The 23,806-nt window shown below is 35.8% G+C and overlaps 3 protein-coding genes across 4 annotated transcripts; 2 read left to right on the forward strand and 1 right to left on the reverse strand.

Moving 5' to 3' along the window:
• Window positions 1-10,365: 10,365 nt before the first annotated feature.
• LOC113776269 (protein FAR1-RELATED SEQUENCE 5-like) lies at window positions 10,366-13,197 on the forward strand. Its single transcript, XM_027321388.1, has 3 exons — window positions 10,366-12,569; window positions 12,668-12,884; window positions 13,021-13,197. The coding sequence occupies exons 1-3, from the start codon at window positions 10,366-10,368 to the stop codon at window positions 13,195-13,197; spliced, it is 2,598 nt and encodes an 865-aa protein (XP_027177189.1).
• Window positions 13,198-14,958: 1,761 nt separating this feature from the next.
• LOC113775577 (heat stress transcription factor A-8-like) lies at window positions 14,959-18,823 on the forward strand. 2 transcript variants are annotated; one of them, XM_027320517.1, is made up of 2 exons: window positions 14,959-15,583; window positions 17,709-18,823. In XM_027320517.1, the coding sequence occupies exons 1-2, from the start codon at window positions 15,365-15,367 to the stop codon at window positions 18,657-18,659; spliced, it is 1,170 nt and encodes a 389-aa protein (XP_027176318.1). In that variant the 5' UTR covers window positions 14,959-15,364; the 3' UTR covers window positions 18,660-18,823. The 2 variants fall into 2 exon arrangements, with proteins under 2 accessions (XP_027176318.1, XP_027176319.1); XM_027320518.1 differs by lacking the exon at window positions 14,959-15,583 and adding an exon at window positions 15,960-17,395.
• Window positions 18,824-19,613: 790 nt separating this feature from the next.
• LOC113772880 (vacuolar iron transporter 1) lies at window positions 19,614-21,992 on the reverse strand. The gene is made up of 4 exons (XM_027317377.1): window positions 21,702-21,992; window positions 21,086-21,171; window positions 20,873-20,987; window positions 19,614-19,996 (listed from the first exon to the last, which is right to left on the reverse strand). The coding sequence occupies exons 1-4, from the start codon at window positions 21,920-21,922 to the stop codon at window positions 19,699-19,701; spliced, it is 720 nt and encodes a 239-aa protein (XP_027173178.1). The 5' UTR covers window positions 21,923-21,992; the 3' UTR covers window positions 19,614-19,698.
• Between the last annotated feature and the right edge of the window lie 1,814 nt (window positions 21,993-23,806).

Here is a 23,806-nt window from a genome sequence, read left to right on the forward strand (position 1 = left end):
TTTCCGATGCCATATCCTCGAGAATATTGTATACATGCATAGTTATCAAGTGTGTTACAGCACATCGAAGAAATTGTCAAACATTAGGATCATGCACGCAGCAGCATGGGCCGTTTACAAACAGGATCGAGACACGATAATGCAACACATTACGGGCTAAGAGCCTTGCATATCATCTCTGTTAGATTGGGGGTACAAATTAATCAAACTACTCAACTTGGGTTCACCCTTCATCAAAATTTCGACTCGAATTTGGTGTTGACTGATACATTGGATTTGATAACTCTTGTTCAAGTAAAAAAATCAAAGCTGGAGTACTTATTGAGCCTTATCAAATAGTATATTTATAATAGGATGTATCTAATGAATGTGCCTACGACATGTGTTAAGATATATTTTAAATGTCATATTTTTAGAAATGTAAGATTAATTAAAGAAAGTAAATAAATACAAGAAAGAGTAGGTAAGATTAAATAAAAAAAAGTATATAAATGTGAGAGAGTAATAATTGTGGTGTCATATTTTTGGAAGTGTAAGATTAATTAGGTAAAGTAAATAAATACAAGAGAAAGTAGGAAAAATTAAATAGAAAAAGTATACATATGCGGGAGAGTAATAGTAATTATTACTGTATGTATATACATAGTAGGTTAGATGAATATTAAGTGTATTAATAAATGCCCCATGAGTACCTATTAGAAAAATCTTTATAATATAATTTTTAATTATAAAATTTACTAAAAAATCAAGCTTAAAACCTCAATTGAACTCAATTTGGTTCGATTGAGTTCGATTTGGTCAAGTTTGAAGTCAAGACCAAGTAAGGTAAAATAAATTTGAACTCGAGCTCGACTTTGAAGATTTCGACAAGATTGAGTTGGAATTCGATTTCAAATATTTTTACTCAAGTCAAGTCAAGTAGTAGATTATTAAACTCGACTCGGCTCAGTAGTAACCTTGATTAGATTAAGTGGTGAAGCCCCGAAAAGGCTCTACCGCTAATAAGGCATGCGAAAGTGTTTTGACCCCTCACATGCTTGTTTTGTTTGTGTCTGTTCTTCAAGTTGCTTCATAACCTTCAGCCCAATAAGTGGGCCTTTTCATGTAGGCCTCTCTAGTTGGGGTGGGTTTCATGTAGGGCATAGTGAACTTTACCCCTCAATTCCAATGCCCCATTAAGGACTTTATACTTTATACAGCCAAATCAATGAATAGTCTAGTATTTAAATTTGTTTATTTATTTTAATAAGATTGAACTTATCTTTAAATTTGACTTTGCTTATTTATTAAGTTGTAGTAAAACGAGCTTTTTATCGAGTAGTTTAACTTTTTTGGACATGTAAATTTCAATTTTTATTGAGCAAAATTTGAATTATAATTAAAATTTCATAAAAAATAAAAAATTATTTGTAATTGAGGTTAGTCAATTAAACTTGAACGACCATGAGTTGATTCAATTATAGAGTAGTTATATTCACCTGCCAATTGCATTGCAAACAACTTGCTAGACAAATTCCAAAGAAACACGCTTTTAGAAAAAAGAAGAAAAAGCGGATTACGTTTAGATATTTTCCACCGTCAATGTTCCCATTAACGCACCAATCAGAATGCACCTTCCGCAGAATCTGCACCGTGCCATCTTTCATTTCCTTTTTGAGTTTCTGTCAATCAAAACACTGTACATTCCCCCCTTTCCTATACATGACCTTTGGTTGCTTCTATGGTGGAAAGTAGATGGCCTGCCCACCATAGGCAGAACGAATGCAAGGAGGACACCTCAGCACAAGCATCTCTATCCATGTTTTTGGGGCCCAGATGAGAGAAGGTGACCGGCAAAGCCTATTATCATCTGAAGGAGTTAAGAGCAAATAGTAATATAAATTGGGTTGGGTAGTTAAATAAATTAGTGAAACTATAGATGCTATACTGGAATAACAATAATAGGAAAGGACCTTATAAATACCAAGAGATTGTAGGGTTTTAGTCAATAACCAAGCAGAGTGTGCGGCGCCGTCTCAATGAATGAGGGTGCAAAACAGAATGTTGCTTCTAGATTGATTTGAACAAAAGGAAATGAGTTCTGAAAGGCCAAGCTTGTCCTTAGTAAATTTGTTATCATCAGAGGCGGAGGAAACAGAATGTGGGATAAAAAATTTTCACCATACAAGCTCTCCAGGACCCAATCGCAATGCAGAGAAAAACACAACATTGGCTTCGGAAGATGGCTTGCCAAAATATCAAGCATGTGCAGCAAAGGTATGAAGTATACTTGTAATGTGATATGACTGGAAGTATTTAAGACATTAATTAACGATGGCAATAAATGTAACTTGAATCTCACAGGCAAGTTGGAGGAGTAGTACGTCAACAGAAACAGTTAGGGAAGTGATTGATAATCTGAATAGTGAACAGAGGATAGCAGTGACCAAATTGGGATTTGGTTCTTTGCTAAACTTGCGAGCTTTGCATGAAGATGGGCAGTTCTTATTTTGGCTGGTTAATAATTTTAATTGCGAATGCCGTACTCTCGAAATCCATGGGTGTTGCATCAAAGTTATGACAGAGGATGTAGAGCATGTGTTGGGTTTGTCAGCAAATGGTGTCAACATTGCAGCCTTAGAGAAAGATTGGTATACAAATGATCTGTTGGAACAAGAACTTCACATAACAGTTAAAGACGGAGAAGTTGTCTTGGCTGACCTGAAAAAAAGTCTCTTGTTTATGCAAACTTCAGGGGTAGAGTTCAAAGTGAAGTTCGCACTTCTTGTAATAGGCAAAATTTTGGCTCCTAGAAGTGATATTCTGGTGAAAAGGACCTTCATTCCTTTTTTGCATGAGGTAGAGCTAATAGAGCATATGAATTGGGCTAAGTTCGTTCTTGATGAATTGGTAATTGGAATAAGAAATGCCCAAATGATGAAAGATGAGCAAGTGGATGGCTGTGTTGTCTTTTTGATGGTAAGGAGTCACTTAAATTGCAATTGTAAAATTAGCTTTGGTTTATGTCTAACTTGTTACATAAATGCAGCTATTCTACATGGAGCACTTCTCCATTCATGGCGATGCATATATCCCTTTGCATATCCGTGCAAAACCTCGGATACAATTGTGGGGCAATGATAGACTGCAAAGAAGGATCAGTAGACTAAAACATCTTGGTGTCATGGATGGAATAGAGGTAATTATTTTTTTGTTGGCACAAAATTTTGGTGGTTGGATTTTTTCCTTTATTTCATTTTGTTACCAGAAATAGGCATATAAATGAAGGATAATTATATACATTCATTACAGGTTGAGGTAATTGCGGATGATTCTGTTTGTTACACTGCTCAGCATGGGGAAGAAAGTCAAAACTGTAACCTTGGAAAAAGGATGAACGAAGTTGAAGATTCCACCAGGGAGTTGAAAGAGGAATACAAAGAAATTCAGGATTCAATGTGTAACATGGCACAGTCGTTGAAGACAATGCAAGATGCAATAATTAGTGAGATGAAAAGATTTATAGAAAGAGTTGGGGACAAAGAAGCGACTGCAATTAGTTTAGGGGAAGGGAATGGAATGCTGTTAACAGCAAAAATGGCGTGTGCAAGAACTATTTAAGGAAGTACAAGCCAAAATGCAACCCTATTTGTTTTAAAGAGCCTATTGCATGGAATATACTCCCTCAAACAGAAAACCAAGAAAATGATCTAACATCCAGATTTGTTGAATATGAGAGGGATACTTCCATAGATGTGACTTCTCCAGTGAAGGTGGACAATGTGGAGGTAGTAGCTGAAAAGGAAGCCTCACTCAGGGTGTCTTCAATGGATGACAAAATGCCCAGAAAAACTTGCATCAATAAGGCTCTTGGACTTGCAAATCCGGATTCAGAGATGTCTTCCACAGGGTCTGTGAAGGCTAGGCTATTAAATATGACTAGTCAGGGGGTTGTACCAAAGCATAAAATTCAAATCTCCCCAGCGAGCAAGAGACTTTTCAAGAAGAAGAATGCTTCTCCAAAGTCTAAAAAGGTAGCTTTTGTTGTGTGTCTTTGACTCGAACAAAGGTTACCTGCATAATTACCGATGATAGTTTAAGGTGATTAGAATTCTACTAAAGTTTCAATTTCAACAGGCCCGGTGCTGCAAGAAGAGGAAGCAACCATGCAATGGCGATAATCCAGATTGTCCAATCGAAATAGTACGTAAATAATTATAAAAATGATTTGCATGTTACTGTTTGATATTTATGTCTAAACAAGTGGCTAACCATACTTATTATAGGGAGATAATAGTACTAGAGATGGGGAATTACCACCGGAAACACGTGCAAGACTAATTGATTTGCTTTTTGATAACAGATTGCCAAGATAGTAAGTTTGACTTTGGGTTTTTGTAGTTGATAATTGAAAGATTAATTGTATAGATTAATATGTATTATTTATGCAGCACCACTTTAGCATCAATGTTAGGACAGAAGGCTACCCGATCGCAATTGAGGTCTCTTAGGCCTGGCCGTTGGATCCACGCAGAGGTGAAACCACTCTGATTTTGTCAATATTGGTATTTTGGTATTTAAAAATGGATATGTCAATTAGAAAGGTCTTAGCATGCGGGAGATTTTTTTTATTCTTTTTGCCATAGGTATTGAGTTGTTATAGTGCATTATTAACACTCAGAGGGAGAAGGGATTTGAAAGGCTCCCGGAGAGTTTGGTACCTACCAGCTTACTTAGAGGTGAAAATATTAAGGCTACTCGTTATAAAATTCATCATTGTACCCCTTTTATTTTAATTATAAGAAGTTCTGCTAGGTAATGATTTTTTTAATTAAAGACACATAGTATAATACTGCAGCAATTGATTCTTCATGATACTATTCGTCCCGAAGGCATATACGGGAACTATCTAACTGAATCAAGTTTCGGGGGCCCTATCAATGAGTGCGAGAAGGTAAAGCGCATGAGATAACTAGATTGAATTATGATGTCTCAAATTGATTGCTAATTGGACTCTTTTTGGTTAACTTGTGTTAGATTTGTTTACCCATGAACTGGAACAAGGAACATTGGTACTTATGTATCATAGACATAATTAGCCGTCAAGTTTTCATTTGCGACTCTGCACCTGATAGCAATGCTGTTAACAAAGAAAGGGAGAATAATGCCAAGATTGTTGTGAGTGTCAACTAGGTGCTTAATCTTGTTACATTTCCTGTAACTAGAACTACACAATGATTGATGTCTCCAATTAATGATATTTGAGCAGTGTGCAGCGATTGAAGAGGCACTGTCATATGGATTTGGCCATGGAAATAAAGGAGATGTGAACAACTACAAATTTACTATGCCTGAAAATTGTCCCAAACAGGGCAATGGGTAGGAGTTATTGTTACTTTACCATAAGACGAATTTATTTAATGTGACTTGATCTGGAAAATTAATTTTTTTTCCTTGTTCAGCAATGATTGCGGGATTTACATTGCAAAATTCATGGAACATTGTGGTGATGTTAAGTCTGGCTTCAAGTTGCATGTAAGCTAACTAAGGAATGAGCAATTTGATTTATTTGTTCTCTTTATCTATATTTTACTATTGCATTCAACTAAGAATGAAAGGTGATGTATGTTAAAAGGTGACAAGTTTGGATCGTCTGAGGATTGCATTTGACCTTTTCCTGGACTTAGGCAATGAAGTTCGACACCTCTGCGTGTATGATTTCGCCGGATTGGAGAACTTGTTCGGATGATTACGTTGTAAACTCATGTGGAGCTCAACAAGTTGCAAGATTTTAGAAAATTAATTGTACATGTTTTTTGCCGTGATATTAGATGCGCATGATGAGTAACTATATCTTTGTTGGTGGCTTGTTATTGGTCTTTTGTAATTTGATTGGTCAGGCCGTTATTGGTTTTTTGTAATTTGGATGACTATGTTATTGGTCTTTTGTAATTTGGTGGCTTACACGTTCTATCAAATTAATGACACACAAATTAATGACAACAAGTTGATATTTATTTACATTAATTTTTTTTAAACTAAGCACCTAATAACCTCTAAAATATCACAATCAAAATTCTGTCATGATCAAAGTTACTGCAGGCAGCAGCATTAAAAACGAGAGTGACGGTTACTGCAGAAATTGAATTTTATTTTCCTCTTATTACAGTACAAAGTTTTACAGCCTTCTTCTCCTTCTACCACCAATCATCGAGTGCTATCAGTAACATGAATAAAGGTGTCATTGAATGAAGCAAAAATGTTGGCAACCCCAAAAACTTGCTCTCCGTCCCTCACAGCAGGGCCGAGGGTCACGTTCTCTTCCTTTGGCTCCCTTGTCTAGAAGAAACGACATGATGTTAACTGCAACACACTTCCTTGTCCAGAAGGCATTCTCTTCCTTTGGCTCCCTCAAGAGTAATGACCTCAACCCCACTTCCTTTAACCGCAACACGCTTCAAATTTGAAGTTACAAATGCATTGATATCTGGGTTGCACTTTGAATTTGAAGTCACAATTGTATGCAATGATGGAGCTTTGCTCCAATCGGTGCTGAAAGTGACATATCAACTTTTGTGTACAATCCTATTTACCAAAGCCTGACCTGCAATAATGACATTTGGGAGCAAGAAGCACGTTATACACCAGATTTGTGGGATTAAAATGAGTTTTTTTTAATACAGCTGTTATCATTTAGCCATTAAAAAATATTTCATTATACACCAAACAAACAACTAAATAAATATTTCTAATTCAAATAGGCTATAGGTGCAGCTGCATATTATAGATCACAATCGATGAAAGTTTGGAGTCCGGATCTATTAAGGTAGTTGCAAGGAGTCCATCCAATTCATCTTTATCACTCAACATCACTGCACATATAATGGCCGGAAAAAAGTACTACGTTGTTTTCTCCGGTAGGAGAATCGGTGTGATGCAAACTTGGGTTGAATGTCAAGCTGCCACGAACAGGTACAACGGAGCAGTTTTTCAATCCTATAGATCATTCCTGGAGGCAGATGCGGCATGGAGGGCTTATACCGACCATACCTCAACAATTACCCCAAATGTCCGTCAGCCCACTGATCGTCCTGTTGTGCATCCATTTGCAAACACACCACAACATAACTATCCTAATGCCCCACTAGGTCCCTCCACATATTGGCCTTCATCTTCAGCCATCACTCACTGCTCAACAACTGCATCAGCAAGATCTCCGACCAGCAGTGTTAAGGGGAGGACCTCGAAGCCCGCTTCCATCTGTCTCAACTGCCTCATCAGTCTCATAGTTCTCATAAGTCTCATTTATCTCATATTTCTCTTCCGCAAACAAGTGGAACCATCACCAATGTCTCTATCATCCAGATTTGATGCCCCTAAATGTGATTCGAAGTAGCTCCATGGTCAAATGGGTTTGAAGATCAATATACTATTTAAACATTCAGTTGTAAAAGAGTAAAACTAAGGCTAGCAGTATGGTTACCATGTTTTCCTGGTTGAGAAATCTGGAAATCCCGACGCACTAGATGACTCTTCTGCTTGATGGAATGCTCCTCTCACCTTGTTCATGATCTTAATTATTATGTGATTTGTCTGCAAAATGTTAATCAAGAGCTGCATAATATCTATATATATACATGTGTCCCGATGATTGGGAGGAAACCAAACTAAAGGCGCCAGCAGCGTAAAATGAAAATTTTAGGGAAATGGCGCCATAAAATTGGTAGTCAAATTTTCAATTCAATGGATAGATTTTCAAATTTTCATTCACCACGCGGCGACTAATTTTTGAATTTTCATTCCAAATTTTAAATTTGCATAGCCGGTCTACTATTGTATGCAAGTAATGTCAATAGATGTATGCTACAAACATATAATTAAATAGTGTCAAGGGCCCTAATTAAAATTGACTTGCATGATTTACCATGTTGCAACGTCCTAATCGGAATAGATAAATTACTAAATTAGTATAGATAAACCATCATAAAGTATAGTTGACACTTATATTGTCAATCAAGAATCTTAATTTGCCCGAATTATATTTGAAATCGGGAATTGCTATGTTGCAATGTCTAAATTAGGGGTGAGCAAATTCGATACATATCAAACTCATGACCGAATTCAGATTATGAATTTGGTAGTTTGAAATCGGCTATTTGGTAATTTGGTACAAATTCAATACGTATCGAATTCATCGAATTCTAATATGGCATGAAATAGGTAGGGGTGGGCACGGGTCGGGTACCCGCCCCATTCACCATTTGACTGACCCGACCCATACCTTGCGGGTCAGTCATTTTCTGACCCTTACTCGCTTCGCATATCAGCGGGTACCCGCTAAGATAGGGTCGGATCAGTGGGTACCTGCCCCGCCCCGTTTATCATTTAATTTTTTTAAAAAAATATTTATACCAATTTAATTTTATATTTTACACATTCATCTAAGATTTAATAAATTTTTTTTCTAAAAAAAGTTTCCCACCAAGACACAAGCATATAAAGAGAATATAAGATAAAGGAAAAAAATTAAAAGAATTCAAAATCAAGACACAAGCATTATTTTATAGTGTGTGTATAAAAATAAAAATAAAAATAAAAAATATATATGTGGGGCGGATCGGGTACTCGCGGGTTTTTAATTATGTGACCCTAACCCGTCTCACATCTTAGCGGATACCCGACCCTCTTTTGACTCGATCAAATAATAAAAATTGGATATCCTAATTTTCGGATCGGATCGGATATGACGGGTTTTCGGGTTAACGGATAATTTTGCCCATCCCTAGAAATAGGTAATGAGATTATGAATTTGGTAATAACCAATTTCGCATTCAAATTCGGTAATATGAAATAGGGTACCGCATTACCGCATTCGAATACCAAATTAGTTTATAAAATTCGGTTCATCTATACATAAATGCTATTTAGTATTATATTATATAGGTAAATGCTATTAATAAAAGTTATTATATGGTATTATCATGTACTTATAATAATAATAATAATATATAATAATGTACAACATATAATTTTAGTCTACGGTTTATTATCACTAATCATTGTATAGTCTAAGGTTTATTCTAGTTTAAATTAATCACTTTTTATGTGTTCCTTAAATCATAGACTAAGGATTCTACGTATAAGCGATGAAATAAATGCCAATTAAATTAAAGTTCATATTGATTAGAACATATGTAATGTGTTAAATTATTCATAAATTTGGGGATTCACATCAGTAATAATTTTTAAAAAATCGATTTTTTTTTTATAAATGAATTCAGTTAACCGAATTCATTACCATTTTCGAATTCGAAAGGGGTTGCAAAATGAATTCGGTTATAATCAATTCGAAATTGAAAATGGTTTAGATTTCTATAAGTCAAATAACCGAATTCACCGAATTCAACTAACCAGATTATCGAATTTGCACCATTTCCTCACCCCTACAATCAATTGGAATTCCATTTGATTAAATTGATCAATTTGTATAGAGGAAACCATAAATAGATGATAGGTTGAATTGAATTTATGGGGTTGACAGTCAGAAGATCTTCAAATCTTAAAAGAACTGAATTGCTAGCTTGTCGAATAAATGATAATAATTTCCCGCGATTTCAATTGATTGGAGATGTTGGGCAAGTATCATGGAATTGGAAAGCAATTTAATGAAATTACAGGACAAGTAAAAAAAAGATTACTTGCTTGCCAAATAAATGATACGTCTTTCCCTTGTTTCAAAACCCGAAGTCTATTCAAAATAAATACACTGTTTATGAAGGGGAGGAAACACCCAACAACCACTATATGTGTAGCTTAAAACATATGATCTCCATGGAATAGATAAATAGTGGTCCATGTATGGGCAATTGGCAACCACGACAATGAGCTTGTGAGTGGGAGACGAGCAGGTTGATCTAGAAAGAAAGGTGGATTCCAAGAAGGTAACTCTAATCTGAATCTTAATTTTTTTGACATTTTGTTCCTTGTGGCTTGTTCATGTTTCCCTGTGTACTATTTGAATAGATACTTCAAGAAAAAAAAATTGGCTTCGGATAGATAAATATTTTACCTTCAAAAAAAAAAAGAATAGACAAATATTTAACCTGCAAAAAGAATAGTGGACTGTGTTTTTGGGCCGACTAAACTATTTCTTATAAGCCAAGAAAAATACACTAGTTTCCCTTTAAATACACTTCAAATTTTTTGTTTACACGTTAGCAGAATGTTTTGTATTCTTTTCCATGCAAACTTCGCAAACACATTGATGGGGTTTCTAGTTGGATGCATTTTGAAAATAATGGCTTTCAAAACATGTATAATAGTCTGTAATGAGGACCCCTTAACATAAGATAGGACCTGTGGTGTTGAGTACAGCGTAAACATACGATGCAATCTGCTAATGATCCGAACGGAAAGCGACCAGTGCAAGATTCATGGAAAGATTTGACCATGTGGGACGCCATTGATGAATTTGAAATATCAGAAACTGAAGAGGGAACACAAGCAATGTCTGTTAGGGGACAGCTCCATGAAGGAGTGCAAGACTTCAACTATGAGGACTTAGATGAACGAGATGTGATGTCAATGAAGTTCAATACGGAAAACGAAGCTGAAGCCTTCTACGTGATGCTTGGTCGAGCAACAGGATTCAGTGTCCGCAAGAGTTATAAGCTAAAGGACCCCGAAACTGGTCGGGTCAGATATAGGCAATGGGTGTGTAGTAGGCACGGGCTCCGGGATGAGAAACACATACAAAGAGAGGATCGGCAAAGAGAGCCAAAGGCGGTCACAAGAGTTGATTGTAAGGCATGTTTCAAAGTAAGGCTTTCAGTTGAGGAGGACAAGTATGTGGTCAGTAATATTGTAATGCGTCACAACCACAAATTAGCAAGCCCAACAAGTACGAAGTTCCTAAAATCCCACCGCCACATCTCAGAAGCCGACTATGCTCAAGCGCACGTTCTTCGTCGTGTTGGAATGAAGACAAGTCAGATTATGAAGTTGTTCGTGCTTCAATGCGGTGGGTATAACAATGTTCCTTTCACTATCAAGGACCTATATAATAAGATGAATTCAGAAAGGATGGAAGAGATCGCGGATGGCGACGCAGAAGGGGCCTTTGCATACCTATTTGGTAAGAAAGATGTAGATCCGAACTTGTATTTCAATTTCACAGTTGATAGTGAAGGGAGACTATCAAGGTTGTTCTGGAGCGATTCCAGGTCACGTGAGGACTACAGATGCTTTGGTGATGTTCTTGTATTTGACAGCACCTATAATACAAACAAATACTTGCACCCTCTTGTGGTCATGTGCGGCATCAACAATCACTTCTCCACGTCCATATTTGCATGCTCAACTGTACGCGAGGAAGACGAAGGGGCATATGAATGGGTCCTTAACACTTTCTTGGAGGCGATGGATGGGAAAAAACCCATATCGGTCGTGACTGATGGCGCTCCACAAATGAGAAAAGCCATAAAAAAATGTCTCCCCAACACGAAGCACAGATTGTGCTGCTGGCATTTGAACCAAAACCTTAACTCACATGTAGGTAATGAGGATTTCAGAGCAGGATTTAAAGATTGTATGTACAACAACTGTTCTATAGACAAATTTGAAGCAAAGTGGGCCAAACTGGTATGTTCGTTCAATATGGAGAACAATGACTGGGTTAACCAAGTGTATAGAAAGAGGAAGCGTTGGGCACTAGCATACTTAAGGGGCTATTTTTTCGGTGGCATGCGAAGTACACAGAGGTGCGAGAGGATGCACGCTATGTTAAAGATATACCTTCATAGGGAGTTAAGGCTATTTGAGACTCTTAGAGCTTTTGATTTGGCCAATGCATGGCTTCGCCATGAGGAGGCAAGAATGAATGTTGAGACAGAGCACACTAGTCTACTACCAGCAACCGAGACCCACTACTTGGAGCAGCATGCAGCAGAAGTTTTCACTCGAAGGATCTTTCTCAAGGTTAGAGCTGAGATGAGGAGCCAGGGGTTATACTTCAGATATAATGCCATGGATGATGGAGTCCAGTGCATTCATTTTATTTCCCATTCCTATTCAAATAAGGAGTGGAGGGTTTTATACAATAGAACTTCTGGCATAATGAGTTGTTCATGCCTGCAAATGAAGACCGTAGGACTTCCTTGTAGTCACATGTTTAGGATAATGGTGATAGAAGGAATGAAGAAAATTCCACCTAATTGCATTATGCAGAGATGGATGAGAGATGCAAGACGTGGGAGGAGTGGCAGTCTACGGGAAAGATCAGAGGTCACTAATGTTAATGAAATGGCAAGGTATGCTCGTTTGTCTAGTGGTTGCAATACCATGTGCTACTATGGGGCAAAGACTACTACTGGATACACTCGATTATTGAATGTAATAGACATACAAACTGCCGAAATGAAGACCCTATCCTTAGAAGAATCTACTGCTACGGGCAGCTCATCACAAGCGCATAGAAAGGGAGATGCATCTGGTAAAGTGGGTATCGGTGATCCTCATGCAAACAGGCCGAGGGGTGATCAGAGAACTAAAGGAAAAGAAAGACACATCCGCAACAAATGTGGAAATTGCGGGTTAGTTTTAATAGTTGTTATAAGTTTTCGACTTTTCATATTCTGTAGTTTCTATGGCGTGTTCATATTTTTGTAGTTTCTATGGCATGTTTTTTCAGTGGTTTCATGTATATTCTAACTTTTTGTGGCAGTGGAAGGGAAGGCCATAATAAGAGAACTTGTCCCCTGCATATAGAAAATCCCAACGACGACTTGTCTCACGCTCTGGGCATGTCTCCAGACATCTTTGAGGGTAATACAAGTGCCGCTTGGGTGAGGGGGGGAATGAACATGCATTTTAACTCGGACAATGACTGGGATCAATTGGACCATCAGGTGGGTTGTCCAATTTGTCTTTCTAGAAAATGTTTTTTTTTGTTTTTTTGGATACTATATTGTAAGGTGGCTATAAAATGTTATTTTTTATGTTTTTAATCATCACGGTGGATTTGTTTATGCCCTTTAATGTTAGTTGCATGATGTTGGAGTAAAGCAGGGGTTGGAGCCAATTCACGGATTCCAACAATCGGTGGACACTACGAATTATACATGGCTGAACAATGGTAATCTTTCTAATTACCAACCAGTAGATGACGAGGAGGAGGAAGACATTGACTTGAATAGAGATATCATGTATCCAGCTTGGTGAAGGGATGTAATAGTGTATTTGATGTTTGTTTTTTAAACAATATGTTGGGTTACACCTTTTTACTTTATCATCAATTGCATTTTTTGCTTGCTTGTTTCAATGGATTTGCTATCATTAGATAATCCTATCACAACAAAATGGATTTGTCATGTCCAGTATAACTAGTTGCAGAGTTAGAATTTAAATTCATAACCATCTAGTTATTTTAATAGTTCAAACGTTCAATCTTTGAAACTTTTGTATTATGTGATTTATGTTTATGGTTGTTTTATCTACAATCTCAATTCTAGTTTCTTGGTGTATTATGTTAATTATATTTATGATTGCTCATCTACAAATTTGATATCGATTTGAAAGTCACCATGTTACGTATAAGTTTACTTATCTAATTTCTAAATTAAAATTAAAATCTACCAAGTCAATTATGTCACGATTCTGGTTTTTTGTAACACTATGTTAATTATGTTTCTAATTATTCATCTACAATTTTGATTCCAATTAAAAATCACTATCTATGAGCACTTAGTTAGAGGGATCGCTGTTAGTATAAACTTTTTAAAATCATTTTCTAAACTTTCGATTTTATCCTTAGGGAAAAACTTTTAATTTTTCCTCTAATTGCTTAATCACATTTTGCCAATATAACTACCCTAAGTATTGTAATTACCAAATTACTATAACCTTATGAACCAAAATTCTTCAATAAATTATTGTGAAAAATAAATTTTTTATACAAATTAATTCTTTTTATTTATTTATGTATATAATTACTCATCTACGCGAACTAACAATTAAAGTTAATCCTTAAGATTGAAGTACACATAAATACATTTATGGGCTTTTAACTTACCAAGGGTAAATGCAATAAAGAAAAATCCCTTTTGAACTAATGAACAGAATTAAAAAAATTGAATGGCAAAAATTGGATAAATTACTTTTAAAAAAAGGGAAAAAAAGAAGAAGGGACAGCAAATGTGAAGATTGTGCAAATGTAGATACATTTTAGTATAATAGAATACTTAGTGAATATAGGTGCATTGTTATCTATACTATATATAAAGTTTGAGGAAGGGATTTGGAGTAAACATTTTATGAACATTTTTTATCCTTATAAAAATTAATTTTACTTTAACTATCTATAACTACTCATTGCTACTTTTACTTCTAACTATTATTATAACTAACAATTAAAGTTTGTTTCAATAATAAAAATTTTATTTAAAATATATTATCATAAATATTATATATTTTTTGATTGCACGCACATTATGAAAAACGAAGCTGAATATGATTAATAGTCCTTAAATCAATAGGACTAAATGCGCTTAATCAATAGTCCCAAGGATTATTGCATCTGACCAATTTTTCCAAATCTTCCAGCTCTTTGCAGCTTGTTTCCTGCTAATTAGGCATGGGGAGCTACTCTCCAATTAATGATAATTCTTTAATGCATACAAATGCCCGCAACTTGTTTCCTGCCAATCAGGCATGGGGAGCTACTCCAGAATTAATGATAATTTTTGGGTGCATACAAAAGCTCATAAGTTGTTGAGGGGCATACATGTTATTTATCCTAAAAGTACAATGGACATGGTGAAACTTCTTCTACCAGGTTCCGGTCACTACTTTTAATAACCTTTCTTCACCCAGGCCCACAGTGCTGAGTTGTCCTAATTTCCTTGGCTCTTCCCACCATGCATAGGCAGGTCAGCTTTCCACCATAGATGGAACCCATGACCTTTCTTTCCCAGAGACTTCTGTGGAGTCAGGACCACGCTTTTGAAAAAGACGCACCTCAAACTGACTACATTCCTCGCCCCTTTCTCAAGTCTTTTAAGCCCACTTATAAATTAGTCTAATTCAAGGGATTCAGGTACTTGGTCTCGAATTCGATTCAAAAGGGGAAACTATTGGAATCCCACTTCCAAGATTGGGGATTTTAAGACCAAAATTCATCTGGGTTTTTCTTCTTAGGTCGTATTGTCGAGTGGGTCCAATTCACAAAAGTGGAATTCCGTAGAAGAAGGTTGATTTTTGGGACCAAAATTGACGTGGGTTTGTCTTCTTAGTGCTATAATTGAAGGGGGTCTGTTCAAAAGTGAAAGTTTCATCGAGAAAAGTTGATTTTGTTGGTTTATTTTTTATCCGTTTTTCTGTAGTCGGGATTATGGTGAAATCTTTGGAGAATGGCTCATCAGTGGCTCCATTTTTGTTGAAAATTTATGAGATGGTGAGCGATGAATCAACCGATGAGTTGATTTCGTGGAGTCAAACACATAGCAATAGCTTTATCATATGGGATGTCTCTAGGTTCTCTTCTGAATTGCTTCCAAAGCACTTCAAGCACAGCAATTTTTCCAGCTTCGTTCGCCAACTGAACATATATGTGAGTTATCTCTGCAAAGTATCATTAATTTTTTGGTTTTCCGAGTGAGAATTTGCCGAAGGATTATGTTTTTTTTTTCATGCTTATTGTGCTAATTGCGTAGATGCCTTTTTGAATTTTGTTGGTTCTTGATAATCTACGAAATGAGCTTATTATTTCGGTTTATTGGAATTTTGTTGATTAGGATATGAGTGGCTGAAGTTTCTTTCTTTTGATTTTGATGAGTAGCTAGTACTTAAGACGGTGATTCTGGAATTATGTTAGTTGAAGATGTGTCTCTGTCAAGTTGAGAACAGATTGTAGTGGATTGTTCTTCCTACAATGAAAAAGAGAACCTAATACAGATGGTCTGGAAATATTTTGGTAAGATGCATTTACATGTGCATTAAGTTAAAAATAATCTGTTTCCAGAAAGAATTTGGTTTCTTCATGACATGAATGTCCTTTCTTGCTATCATGCTTGCGAATATCTAAGATATTTTCTTTGTGAAACTTAATGATTCCTGAATTTTCCATTACCTCATTCCGAGCGGCTGTCTCTGCAATTCATTACCGATCAAAAAAGGTGCCTGTTTGTGGGTCGATAAAGATTAACAAATAGCTAGCTGCCTAACCTCATAACTGGAAACAGCATATTCTGGCATTCATTTTATTGAATTAATATCTTTTAACAGGCTTTAGAAACAAAAGATGGGCATGAAATTTTAATTCATTTCAATCTAGTGTTTTTCTTTTTCTTTGCCAGTTAGGTGATTAATGGAGATGGTTCAATATTCTCCTTTTCTACATCCTATGCTAGGATAGCATAAAAGATTATCCATGTTCGGTATGTTGCTGTGATTCCTGTGACTGGAATGCAATTATTCATCTTGGAGAGGTTTAGATATGATGAATACTGTTCCTTGTTGTGTCTATTCCTTCCATGGCCTTAAAATAGCAGAGCTTGTCAACTGAATTTGTATTGTCCTTGCTTATGATTTATTTTTCTAACTTGTATCTTGTGTGAGTTTACGATAGTGGATCACCTTGTCCTGGGAAAGTTGAATCGGGTTAATGTTTCAAGGTTCATCCATTCTATGCCATATTTTGGCACTCTCTTTCTGCATACAGAACTTTATCTTTTATTTAGATGGTGAATGGATTAGAATACAGAGTACAATATTGTTGCATCATATCTTGCCTCAAAAGAATAGCTATGAAAGATAATTCTTCTGAAGTTTATCTTAAAGGACTTTCCAAGTTAGAAAGTTACAACAACTACTCCTAAATAATGGTTCAATGCATTTCATTGTGGTAGTTAAACTAATGATTGTGGCAAAGTTTGCAATTAGAATTTTTTTTCATTGTGTACAACATTGTCTGCCCATTTGTTCGAGTTTAGATGTTGCTCTGGAACTACTTGGACTATGTATATTTTAGACGAATAGGTGTTTGATTTCTTTCTGCAAGGTGTTATAAGGAGATATAGGACTCCCTAAATGTCATGTTTATCCTTATCAAGTGTTAATTTTACTATGGAGAGTAATGTGATGTGTCTTGACGTATATTCCTGCTTAATTTAGTACTGAGTTCAACCAGAAGCTCTGGTTGAACAATCAATGTCATTTAAAGATCAAACTTTTGTGCCTTCAACTAAGCTGAGGATGTTGAAGCTAAAGTAATAAGTTCTGTCCTGGCCATTGAGGGACAACTGGGTTCGTTTATCGACATTCAAGTGCATAGAGTTGGCAAGCTGCAAAATGCTGTGACCAGCAAGGCGGTTCCCATTTAGAGTGCTTATCTCTAGTTATGAGTGGTAGCTTGTCAATAAAGGTAGGAACATGTTTTAATTTGCTCATAGCTCACTATCTGATGGTAAATATCTTGTTGCAGTCCATAAAGATGGTTTATTTTCAAACATGGATAGAAGTAATATCTGAAGTTTCTATATTTGATTTCTTTAAGCAACAAGGACAATTTGAAAAATAACAGACCATTTGTGGATGCGTGCTTGAAATTGAAAACTGACACAGTGCTAATTTCTGTCATTAAATGTGACTTGTGGGACATCTTTTGAAGTTTTACCTCGTTATTGATAAAATTTTTTTTTTTAATCTACATACTTATGACAGTCTGCTGATCTTAGGGTTTCCGTAAATCTGATACTGATCGCTGGGAGTTCTCAAATGATGAGTTTGTTAAAGGCCAAAGGCATCAACTGAAGAATATCGTTAGAAGAAAGCAGACTCCAGCACAAGCGCAGAGGAAATCTTCCCAGCAGAAGGATGCTGATCCAGGTGCATCTGAAGAAGATAGGAGAACTGCACTGAGGAAGGAAGTTGAAACTCTGAAGATTGGTAAGAATACACTCATGCAAGAACTGATAAAGCTGAAGCAACACCAGCAGACCTCACAGAGTAAGCTGGTGCTTGTAAGAGATCAATTAAAAGGTATGGAGAAGAATCAACAACAAATGCTATCATTTATAGTGATGGTCATGCAAAACCCTGGATTTTTCATCCAGTTGCTGCAACCAAAAGAGAACAATTGGCGCGCAGCTGAAACTGGTAAGCACAAATTTAGTCCAGTTGATGATGATTGTGAACCTTTATCTTCTGATGGAGCAATCATAAGGTATCAGCTTCCTGCAAATGAGCCTTCAGAGCCTCCCTGCATCGCCCCAAGTTCTAGTTCAGAAAAATCAGTGGAACTCGATCTTTCTGATGAAATAAGAGATCTCCTCATGAGTGTGGATTTCACACCATTACCGTTGGATGAGAAGATGCTTTCTCTGGAAAGCCATGGACCTCTTGTTCTTCCGGATTCACCTGGTGGTGACTTTCTGATGGACCAACTCCTTTTATCAAGTCCACTTGCAGAGTCTAAAGACACTGATGAGCCTGATTCTGAAGTTTATCTAGATACTGGAATGGACATAGAATCAGCATTCCAGGCACAGGAATCTAATAAACTCAAAAGTCCGGAGGATGGATCGAATCAGAATAGATGGGTTGATACAACAGGAATACGCAAACAACTGGATAACCTTGAAAGCTTGGACTTTTTGACCGTGCAAATGGGCTCTCTGAATTCCTGAAGCCCGCTGCAAATGTTATTATTCGCTATATGCTAATGCTGTATAAATCAATTGAGATTTCCTGCTAATTTTGCTTTTTCTTTTCTTAATACCACATAAGATTCTGGTTTATCATCCTTTATTGCTGGGTATTGTCAAAGACAAATTAAGTGTGTTTTGTTAAATATGGCCTACTTGGTATAAGCTGTTATACATCATTTCAGAAACAACCATTTTCGTTTCTGAAAATTTACAGAATCTAATCTTTCTGCTTGCTTTTGCAGCAAATTACTTGGGTAGCTTTGTCATATAAATTTTTCCAGTATAAACATGATGCACGCTGTTAGGCGTCAAGTGCACTGCTAAAAATGCTTCATTTACAGGTCCTGTTGTTTTGCACATTAATGTAGCAGGATCAAGATTTGTATTCTTTCGATTATGGTTCTGAGCTGGGTGGAGAGGAAACGGGGCAATAAACTTCTACCAAAATCCTTGGGACTTGAAGAGTCTTAAATCTAAACCATTAGACTGCAGGGCAAATGAGTCGAGTTTCGACCTAATCAAGTTGAGCTTCAATAAAATTTTACAAAACTCGAACTCGAACCCGGCGAGGTTAAAATGTCAATCTCGAGCTTGAGCTCGACTCAAATTTGAGTTCGAGCTTAAAAAAAATAAAATTTTACTATTAAAAAAATAATATATATATATATATATATATATATATATATTATATAATTGAATTTGAGTTAGCTCGCAATCTAACGAACTTAGAATTTTTGAACTCGAGTTCGATTTGATCAGTTTGAATTAGATTCGAGCTCGGACTCGAGCCACTCATGATTGGTTCGTAAGCGACTTGATTCGTTTGCAACCCTAGACTGCACCACCTATCAATCCTACGGAGGTTTATGCCTTTAAGCTCCATAACAAACCTGTTGGATTTTGTTTATGATTGAAGGAAAAGCTCATAACAGATTTATTAAATTCTTGAGAATAAACAAGTAACATATATGTTATTCTTCAAACTAGGCTTCACTTCTACACAAGGATAAGGAGATGGCTATCCTTGAACAGCTTTGGCCATGCCAAAAGCAGCAGCAGATGCACTAGCTCCAATCAAAGCGGTTTGCAGAGCACTTTTGATGGGATTATTTCCAGTAAAGTAGCCCTTGGCAAACCCAAAGACAAATAAGGCTATTAATGTTATGGCAACAGATGCCAAAACGGCCTTGCTTGCAACTGGGATGAAAATGTAAGGAATAAGAGGGACAATTCCACCAACAATGTAGGAAATGGCAATGGTAAATGCACTTTGCAGTGCTCTTCTTGGATCTGGCTTCTCCAATCCGAGTTCAAATCTGCATTTTGCTTGAAATTTTAATAGCTTGACTAGTAAAACGCCAATCAAATTCTTGGAGAATAAAAGCAAGAATCTTGAACGCAGAAATAATACCCTTAAAGAAAAAAATGTACCCGTGCTTAGGAAAGTCATACTTCTGTTTAGACAAGTGTTTGTTACTCTAAATGGTTAATTCCCCTCATTAAAAAGTAAAACTATTGTGTTTTCTCAAACTCAGTCTTGGTGCCTAATATGGGTGGTTACCATACCTCAAAAATGTCTCTATATAATATGGTTTCGAGTATATCGACCTCCATTTGACCCCAAAAACAAAAACAAAAACAAAAACAAAATCCTTAACCTAGTCAATTCAAGAAACTTATCTAGTGGTGAAACAGAAAGGGACATTAATGGACTAGGTTCTACTTAGTTTCTTTGTTGCTCTTTCAAACAAATTGTTTCTCGGAATTGTTATACTCAGGAAGAATAGAGTTGATTGCCACTAAATAACAACAAAACCAAAAAACATTTTAGTTCTTAAATTGCAAAGTAAAGTACATTATTCCCTATAGTTGTGACATGCACCATTCGAATCCTCTTATATTTGAGAAATTTTCAAGAAAATTGTTTTGGTGTTAGTCTCATTTTTTGATCGGCGGTTTGGTTTATGCAAATCACATTGGACTTTATTTATTTATTTATTTTTTGTCACATTATGGATTCATTCTACTTGTAAAAATATATGAGCCCCGTAACATTTCATGAACAAATTTGTTTCTTTTTTCTCTTGTAAAAAATTCTGACAAAAATATAGGAGAAATTGATGATTTTTTTTTTGTGGTTAACCTTGTAACATGTGGCGCTTATATTCCATGCATGTCAAAGTTAAACTTACTTCATCATGAAATCAAGCCAGGCTTGTGGGTTCTTCCTCAGAGCGTTCACCACTGGCTTATATTCATGGGGCTCAATTCCATACCTGGACAATATCTCTGCGACCTCTGCTGCTTCTGCATTGTTGATTTATCCATGAAATGGAGACAGTAAATATCGTTGGTTGATTAAGAGTAAAAATCCATTCAAAAAAAAAAAAAATCAAAACTCAAACCTGTATCTGGTACAGCAATGATCTCTTCCTCTTCCCTTTTGAGTTCTCTCATGTAGTGGTCAGCCTCACTTTTTGCAGCAAGATAACTAAATACATATGAAAAATTAGCACTTCAATTGAAGTTATGTGGTAAAAATTGCATAAAATTGACACCAAACTATATACAATTTTCATATCCATCTGTATGTTGTGTATCTAAATGCATGCTGCACCTGTTGAAATTGGTATACATCTTTGGCCATAATCTTCATGCCCTATGCCAATGGCCAGTCCAGTTGGGTAGGGATTACATGCTTTTTTTTTTTATAAATGTTTTTCATTAATACGTAAAGGAAAAAAAAACCCAAGAATTATACATAAAAAGAAAGATAAATGAAAAAAAGAAGGAAGAAATATTCTCAGTCCATCCTAGAACAGTACCTAACTGACAAGAAAATATTCAGTGCATCTATTGCATCTTATTGGTCTACCAATATACGAGCCTATGCATGTAAGAATTAGTCCTATTTGACTGTTTCTGCAGCATGATTTTCGTTACTATTTGGACCAAACTTTATTTTGTGAGGAAATTAGATGTGGAAACAAATCAAGAATCGAAAAAGGAAATAGAAATCACCCTCCAAGTCCCATGGAAATGGCTCCAGCAGCAACCTCAGCAATGCCAGCAGTGAGAATGATGGATGATGAAGCATTAGCACCAGACAATCCAGCAGCCAGAGCAAAAGGGACTGTTAGGCCATCAGAAACACCAATAATCATGTCACGTACAATTTCTCCAGCTGTGAAATGGTTCTCCTTGTGTTCATCCAGCAATAATTTCTCTTGTTCTCCAGCCATTTATTGCACTAGTTTTTCTTGAAAAGGAAAAAAAAAACCAAGAAAGATTTTCTCTTTATGAGAAAGAAACAAGAAATTGATGAGAGCAAGACAAGAAGAAATGAAGTTAATCTATATATATATATATATATTGTCTTGATAGTTGGTACTCTTCTTAGGTAGTACTATATAGGAAGAAAGAAGAATTCCCAGCTGTTTAGTTTTGTTTCCACATTAAGATGGAAAGCCCCGATTCCATGAAAGAAAGTTTGCGTTCTCAAGTTTAGAAAGTTTTCCTCTTTGCTTTTCTTGTTTGTCTCATTCCTTTTATGTTTCATCCAAGCAATACAAGGTTTTGCCACTTTTAAACAAAAGAAAAAAAAATATGAGAGAAGATAAATCTTGCAATTTATTTATTCTTTCCTTTTTTTCTGTCTTTATTTTGATATTAAATTTTTTTATCCCATCCCATTTTTCCCCTTTGAGATTCAGATTGATAGGAACATTAAAAGGCATAGAATACATGAGTTTTAGTGACTCTCACATGCTTAAAAGAATTGGAATATTCTTATTTGAGGAGTCCTATTTTATAGCATTACTGGAAATGAGCATAAATTGCTGCTTTTGGATTTAGCTTTTTAACTATTCTATGCTATATTCTTCATGCTGAAATCTATGGTTTGGTATCGTGATGAAAAAAACTATGGTCTCCTGCTAACGGCGCGGATAGGTCCAATCGAGGTACGTCCAAAGTTGGTTCAAGAACGGCACAGAAAACTTCACACAGTTCACACACTAGGCGCACATCCACCACACGCCTTACCCACCTTTTGACAACGCAAAAGTTAGTACTTAACAATTTACAAATACTATAATAAATAGTACTCATATACGAACTCAATTTCGCTTTAGGGCCCTCTATTTTGGGGATAGTCATACTTCACCACCTTAGATTTTAAAAATATGCAATGTGTGTGCCCCATCCATCTTGCGAGGTTTGAACTCTTAATTCCAGGAAGGTATATTGCCAAAAGTATCTTTGTCCATAATATGTTTCATTTGCCGAATTTAAACAATAGGTAATTTTTAGACTGTTATTTATGTATTTATGAATTTCCTTGCAAATCATAGGCAAAGTTAATTGAAGTCTTTGTTCAACACATAAACATATGTTTTCAATTTGGAATAACTTATCTATTAAAAGATAAATTTAAAAAAGCCTCGTGAGTTCATGTTGCTTTTCTAATAATAAATCAAAAAATAGAAGCTTTGGATCCACCTCTTCAAAGATTTAGGTTCCAATATTAGAAGAGAAATTTAGAATAAAAGAAATGATGGATAAATTATTTGAGATATTTTTACTGTAGCACTTTTTGTGATGTAATGTATGTGAGATAAAAAGGTAATTGGGAAGATAAAAAGGTGTGTTAGAAATTGTAATGATGATGTAAGCAAATAAATTTTGACAAGTAATCCTCAATCCAAACAAACCTGATGGTTAATTTTCTAAAGTTCTGGTCTCATCTTTTTGGAATTTTTTGCTCTAATTTTGCGGGATACCTTTTATATTGTATTTGAATTTTACTTTTCATATTGTGTACAAGAATTACGCTAGTTTTTCTCTAATTGAGGATCAATTAGTGTCTGAATTGCTTTTTTTCGCTTAAAAGGTTTGTCCGATCTATGATATATTCATTCATGGAATTTGACAAAATCTATCTATTTAATAGCACCTTAGGATAATATAACCTTAAAATAAAAGTGAAGGGCGAGATTTAAACATGAAAAAGTTTGTAGAAAGCATAATAAGAAGAGATGAAACAATTGGCCAACAGCTAGCTACCAAGATAAAGCAAAGCATGTAAATTGTAATAGTAATTCAAGGGCAGTTAGCTCATTTTGTTC

The sequence above is a fragment of the Coffea eugenioides genome, chromosome 6, assembly GCF_003713205.1.
Source record: "Coffea eugenioides isolate CCC68of chromosome 6, Ceug_1.0, whole genome shotgun sequence".
NCBI lineage: Eukaryota > Viridiplantae > Streptophyta > Magnoliopsida > Gentianales > Rubiaceae > Coffea > Coffea eugenioides.

Coding starts and splice junctions, on each gene's coding strand:
- LOC113772880 (XM_027317377.1), bottom strand. CDS start 21,922: ATGGCTGGAGAACAAGAGAAATTATTGCTGGATGAACACAAGGAGAAC. Junction 21,172..21,701: donor ATTTCCATGGGACTTGGAGG/GTGATTTCTATT, acceptor ATATGTATTTAG/TTATCTTGCTGCAAAAAGTG. Junction 19,997..20,872: donor TGGCTTGATTTCATGATGAA/GTAAGTTTAACT, acceptor AGCAAAATGCAG/ATTTGAACTCGGATTGGAGA.
- LOC113776269 (XM_027321388.1), top strand. CDS start 10,366: ATGCAATCTGCTAATGATCCGAACGGAAAGCGACCAGTGCAAGATTCA. Junction 12,570..12,667: donor AACAAATGTGGAAATTGCGG/GTTAGTTTTAAT, acceptor ATGTTTTTTCAG/TGGTTTCATGTATATTCTAA. Junction 12,885..13,020: donor GGGATCAATTGGACCATCAG/GTGGGTTGTCCA, acceptor CTTTAATGTTAG/TTGCATGATGTTGGAGTAAA.
- LOC113775577 (XM_027320517.1), top strand. CDS start 15,365: ATGGTGAAATCTTTGGAGAATGGCTCATCAGTGGCTCCATTTTTGTTG. Junction 15,584..17,708: donor TTCGCCAACTGAACATATAT/GTGAGTTATCTC, acceptor TGCTGATCTTAG/GGTTTCCGTAAATCTGATAC.